The sequence below is a fragment of the Tupaia chinensis genome, unplaced genomic scaffold, assembly GCF_000334495.1.
Source record: "Tupaia chinensis unplaced genomic scaffold, TupChi_1.0 Scaffold000099_1, whole genome shotgun sequence".
Lineage (NCBI taxonomy): Eukaryota > Metazoa > Chordata > Mammalia > Scandentia > Tupaiidae > Tupaia > Tupaia belangeri.
In genome coordinates, this window is record NW_006159563.1 from 2,293,416 (window position 1) to 2,299,484 (window position 6,069).

The window sequence follows — 6,069 nt, forward strand, 5'->3', positions numbered from 1 at the left end:
TTTTAAGCCAAACAGAGTCAGATAATCAGTCCTAGAGTCCCATTTTCTTTAAATTCTGTTTCCTACAATGATCATGATATTAACAACTACACAAATCAGGATTCTTTGCTACATACTAGAGAATTCACTCCAGATGTTAAAACAACAATGAATGTACTATTAAACACTGGGATAGAAGGCTGGAACCAAACCTCCATACAAAGCCAAGAGTAATGCAACAAAAGGAATACCCATAGTGACACTATTCTATCAGTAACCTCACGACCATTATCATCCACTGCTTGACACCCCAGATGGAACTAGACAGTAGATCCATCATAGCAGTTGCCTAGAAGATTCAATTTCTTCCCCTGTGACTACCCTTGTGCCTGTCTACATTCTTAGTTTTGAACAGGGTTATTTCTTTTTTTTTTTTTAGTAGAAACTAGGACATGCACAAAAAACTGAGATAGGAAAATTTAATATATGTTTTACCTTTAAGGTCTCCCTAGCACAAAACACATATTAGAGAAGCTTTGGTGAGAATGGAGAGTGAATCAATCTTCAGTACCTGCTGAAAACTGAAAAGGATTTTGAAGGAATCCACATAGAAGAAAATGGTGGTAAGAACTTCAGTGGTGGCCACAAATTTCTATTAAGGAAGAGTTTATTGGATACTATCTCACTGGATAGGGGATTGGGAGATTTGTCTTGAAGTTAGGTTTGTATAACAAGCATACCTCCCTTACTTAGCTAGGTTGTTCATTTCAAGTGTACCTAAGAGAGCTTATGAAGTTCTAAATCAGACAAATGATACAAACCTTGGCACCATCACCAGATGGGGAAGGTGAAATGCGTCCAAGGGTATTGCCTCTACTATACAGATTGAGCTGTTGCTTCTGAATAACAAAGTCAATGACAAAGAGGTTCTTAAATAAAACACCCTGCAATATTGATAGGAGTCCTCCCCAAACAATTCTGTGAAAGAGAAAAAAAAGACTATTTTTAAAAACATAATTTCTGAAAAAATGCAAACTATGTAACAAAAGTGTTTAAATTCTGAACTTCCAGATATCTCTGGGTAGATGTCAATATTTATTACACCCAAATTGGCACAAGCAAGGAGGACCCAGTGTGTTTTCCCTACTTTATACTGTATTGTGCTCTCTCTTCCTTCTCTCTCTCTCTCTCTCTCTCTCTCTCTCTCTCATCCCTGTGACTTGAAACATTCCTTTGCTTTAAAGTAGTCTTGGGGGGCTGGCAGGTGTCATGGTGGTTAAAGGTGCTGGACTCCCACATGGCCAACCATGGTTCAAGTCCCAGACCTGATAGATTGCTTTCTCATTTTCCCCTCTCTCTTTAACAATGATTAAACTGAAAATAAAAATAATAAAGTTAAATACAATAATTTTTTTAAAAAAAAGTATTCTTGAGCTAACAGTCATATATCTTTTGCCCCAAGTCCATCTGCCTGAGATATTTTTTTTCATTGGCCCAAGTCTAACTAGACCAGTGGGTGCTTCAGAAATGACTCATAGACTGGCCCCATAGTGCAACACTTTAGCCTTATGCATCAGGAGCCAGATCCCACATGGCCATCTGAACTTTGAATCCCACTCCTGTGGCTTGAAAAGCATGCCAGATGCATGTGTGTGTGCCCAAAATCCGGACAGGATGGAGAAATAGAGGAAAAAAGGATTGCAACATGACCACACCCCACTAGGGGTTCTTCTTCCCTCTCAATAAAAATAAATACATAAAAAATCATAATGTATTTCCTTTTTTTTTTTTCCTAATCATTCCATTTAGTGAAAACCTTTAATTCACAAGTCAAACAGCAAAGAGTCAAAATAACTTTTAGAGCCTGTTGGGGACATTGTGAGGGAGAGAGAGCCTGTGCTATTAAACATAAATTTTGCAGATCTTTTGGCTTCGCAGTTCATAGCACTCAGCTCCCTGGCTCCTCAGGAGCTCCTTCTCTTCTGCAGCATCTCCAGCTTTCAGTTGCGGGAAGCGAGCAGGAGAGGCGATGAAATCATAGTGCCGGTCCAGATAGCGCAGGTAGATGAGCATGTGCAGGGCGTAGGCCAGCACCAGCAGGAGGATCAGAGACATTGCCAAGCCGATCAGAATGGCTGGTGAAAAGGAAGGGGCGCAGTCTCGGGCCTTAGCAAACTGTCGGCCTTTGATGGTAAAACCCTGGATCTGCCAAGAAAAAGAAAAGAGCTGAAATGACACATCTCTTTCCTCTGACGATCTACTTCCAAGTTAGGCTTGGAGTTCCAGTCCCATGATTAGCCAGATTTAATATACTGTCACCATATTTGCTGAAGAATTTAAATGTAGGGTATGACTAATACTGATACATTTATGGGGACAGGGAAACGTCCTTCTGAATCAGGATCAGCCCAGAAACTCTGGGATGTATGATGTCATAATTAAGAGGCTCGTGAAATTCAAGGCTCTGAAATGAAATCTTTATTTTGAGGCTCTGAAATAAAAGCCCTTTTCATCTGATCCTTAGAAATATTCTATAACGATTTACGTAAAACCACAATTGCTGTGGTGCTTATAAAATTCAAAGCACACTCAAAATTTTATAGGTGTTAGTGTAAGTTTCATGAAGATTTTAAGTCTTGGTTCCATGCCCTTAGATTCTATTGACAGGAATTAAACAGCGAGAGTTTTTTAAGGGAGGCTTCATGATTCCCAAGGAGGTAAAGCATGGATAATAATAAATGCTGACACTTAATGAAGGTTTTTATATGCCGGACACTGTCCTAACTCTCTAGTACTCATAAGAACCTACGAGTTCTTACAATGACGTCCCTAGTTTATGGCTGAGGAAACTGAGCACAGAAAAGTTAGGGAAGTTGCCCAATCACAATTACAGGGGTTGTGAAGGCACAATTCAAACCTGGGCAGTTTGCCTTGAGACTCACACTCAGTTTGACTCCAAAGCTCCTGGTATGTTCTGTCTCTTCTTCCCTGTGTCACCACCTCTCCCTCTTTATTGGTTGCGCCTGAAGACTTGGTACTATTTTTGCAAGTACCACAACTTGGTACCAGCCCCTCCTTGCTTCAGCCCAGAGAATAGAAAGGAAAGCTTATTATGTGCCAATAAAGTGATTTTATTACTTGGAGCTAGTGGAGGTTCAAATTGACAACTGGCCCTGATATTTCAATACTGTCAAAATGAAGAACTACAAAGGAACTACTTTAAAATAAGAGCAGTCAGGACCAGCAGTTGGCATAATGGCTATGTTGCTGGACTCGCAATTGACCACGGTTCAAGTCCCAGACCCGGTGGCTTAAACTCATGCAGAGTGTGTGTGCGTGCGTGACCAAGATCCTGAGAGGAGAATGGAGGAGAAGGGATTGTGGCATGGCCATACCCCCTGAGGGGTGATTTCTCACTTTCTGTCTCTCTGTCTCTCTCTGTTTTTCTGGCAAGCTCACACACTATATAGCAAAAAACTCTCCAAAAACAAACAAACAAATAAATAAATAAAATAAGAGCATACATTTGTGGAAAGCAGCCCCCATTTATAATAAAACTGTACAGTGTCACCTCATTCAGTCACCCACTTGTTTATAAAGGGTATAATGTGAGGGAGGGGTTCAGGAAAACATGATCAACAGACATAAGAAAGCAAGTAAACGAGGCAAATATATCATGGGATAGTATACTATAACAGTTTTTTTTTAAAGCATTGCCAATCTTATATACATATCTCCAAAAAACAATGTGTAGGATGAAAATCTGAGGTCCACAACTTAATGTAAAATTCTTTGTTGAAGATGAAGAATTCAATTATCTCACATTGCATATATGCTTTGAAAAACCATATTGAGAACCAGCAGATGGCATAATGGTTACATCACTGGACTCCCACATAGTCGACTGCAGTTTGAGTCCCAGACTCGGCAGCTTAAAACTCACACTGGGCAAATGTGCGTGCATGCCCAAAATCCCAAGAGGAGAATTAAGGAGAAGGGACCACTTCATGGCCATCCCCCCAGGGGCTGATTTCTCACTTTCTTTCTCTCTGTCTCTCCAGCAAGCGCACATGCCTATATAAAAAATCCCCCCTCCAAAAAAGAAAGAAAAAGTGAATAACCAGATTGTACCCCACAAAGATGTACAACAGTTAAGTGTACATAAGGAGTTACAAAATAAATAAAATCAAATCAAAAAGGGAAATTGAATCATCCATGAGTGCTTTATAAAGAATTCCTCTTCAAGAATAAAGTGAGCATTTTAGCATTTTCCACTGCTAAAATTACTGTGACCACCCATCAAGCAACAGACCTTAGGGCCTGGGTTTATCTCATCATCCATGTTCTCGCCAGAATCTAAAGTGACTCCTGAAGGAAACTGGTGGCCTGGTTTCTGGAATCCTCAACTTGCCCTTCCTATGAAAAGGCAGTGCGGCTTTTTCTCACACAAGTGTCTAAAGAGCCAATCTCTATGACCCAAGAGGACCTTATTTGATTCTGCGTCTCCCACCACAGAGTACATCCTCAGATTGACTGCTATTTAATTCTTCACAAAACTTGGTTGAGAACAAAAAGTGTGAAAAGGGCCTGAGGATATGTTGTCAATCCATTCCAGACTAAAGGTCACAAACTCACTATGTGCAGCCCAGAGTTCTGTACACCCAGATTGCTAGCTTCTACTAAGGAGCCAGAAAATCCAGCAACACTGGCCTCACAAGTCCTAAAGAGCATAAATCAACTGGAACTGCATTTTTAAAATGCTTCTTGTGGGGGCTGCCAGGTGGTGTGGTGGTTAAGGCACTGGACTCCCACATGGCTAACTGTGGTTCGAGTCCTAGATCTAGCAACTTGCTTTCTCATTTTTCTCTTTCTCTGTGTGTGTGTCTCTCTTTGGTCACGTTACAAAATAATGACAAATTAAAAATATTTTTTTAAATGCTCCTTCTGATGCTGGCTATGCTTTGTCACAGTCTCTACTTCACTCATTTACCTGAAGCATCTGAGTTTACCACGCATGTGACATTATTCTGTATCTGATTCCTAGGATCAGCCAGACCAATAAGCTACATATGGGAAAGTAGCCTTTGTACATACATCTACCTCAACCAACATCACCACTACCACCTCTTCCCTTAACAGAGCCTGCATTCTGCCATCTGTTTACATTAATGTGTTCCAATACAGAATCTGCTACCTGTGACACCCCAGGGTGTTTACTGACACTTCCTGGGCCTAGAACTTCCAAGCTGTTTACCGCAGCTAGGCTGTTGATTTTGGGCATGCACACCACTACATACTACACACCACCAGGGTCAATATACGGTACTCCTCACAAGTGAATTTTCAATCATGTAGACTCAGAGACATTGTGAGCTTGTAACTGAGCGTCTTTTCTTAGACTGGCTGCTTTAAAGCTCCAGAGCCAATTACTGTGCCAACTCCAGCCAGTGTAGACAGATGGGCTAATGGTTTGTGAACCAGCCTCACTAACTGGTCTTTTATTCCTTTGTTCTTCACTGTCATTTCTTTACCCATTTTGTTTGTTTTACTTTTTTGTACTGCAGGATGTATATAAAGTCAACATTTAGGTGCACAGTTCAGTGGTGTTGGGTTGATTCATAATGTTGCATAAATCGTCACCATCATCCAGCTCCAGAACTGTTTTCATCTGGCAAAACTGCAACTTCATACCCAAGAAACACTGACCCTCTCCTTCATTTTCCCCTCCCCTCAGCTCCTGACAACTATTATTCTACTTTCTGCCTCTGAATTTGACTACTCTGGGATCCTCCTAGAGGTGGAATCATGCAATAGTTGTCCTTTTCTACCTGGCTTATCTCACTTAGCTTAATACCTTCCAGGGTCATCCATTCTGTAGTGCATACTCAAAATTCCTTCCTTTTGAAGACTGACTAATGCTCCATTGTATGCATATATTGCACTAGATTTTATCCATCTATGAGGGGACTTCAAAAGGTCATGAAAAAAATGGAAAGTACAAATTTATTTTGGTGTTAAAAATGTTTGACATTCATACAGACTTTTTTCATAATTTGCATTTTCCTTTAATTTTTGGAAGCCCCAGCCCCC

The 6,069-nt window shown here is 40.6% G+C and overlaps 1 protein-coding gene across 2 annotated transcripts in view; it reads right to left on the reverse strand.

The window, feature by feature from the left end:
* Positions 1 to 1,784: 1,784 nt before the first annotated feature.
* Positions 1,785 to 6,069, reverse strand: part of LOC102470352 (V-type proton ATPase subunit S1-like protein) — a 25,725-nt gene continuing 21,440 nt past the window's right edge. For both annotated transcript variants that reach the window (XM_006143488.2, XM_006143487.3), the window contains exon 7: positions 1,785 to 2,184. In XM_006143488.2, the coding sequence (XP_006143550.1) occupies positions 1,882 to 2,184 (303 nt within the window). In that variant the 3' untranslated portion in view covers positions 1,785 to 1,881. The remainder of the gene's footprint in view (positions 2,185 to 6,069) is intronic.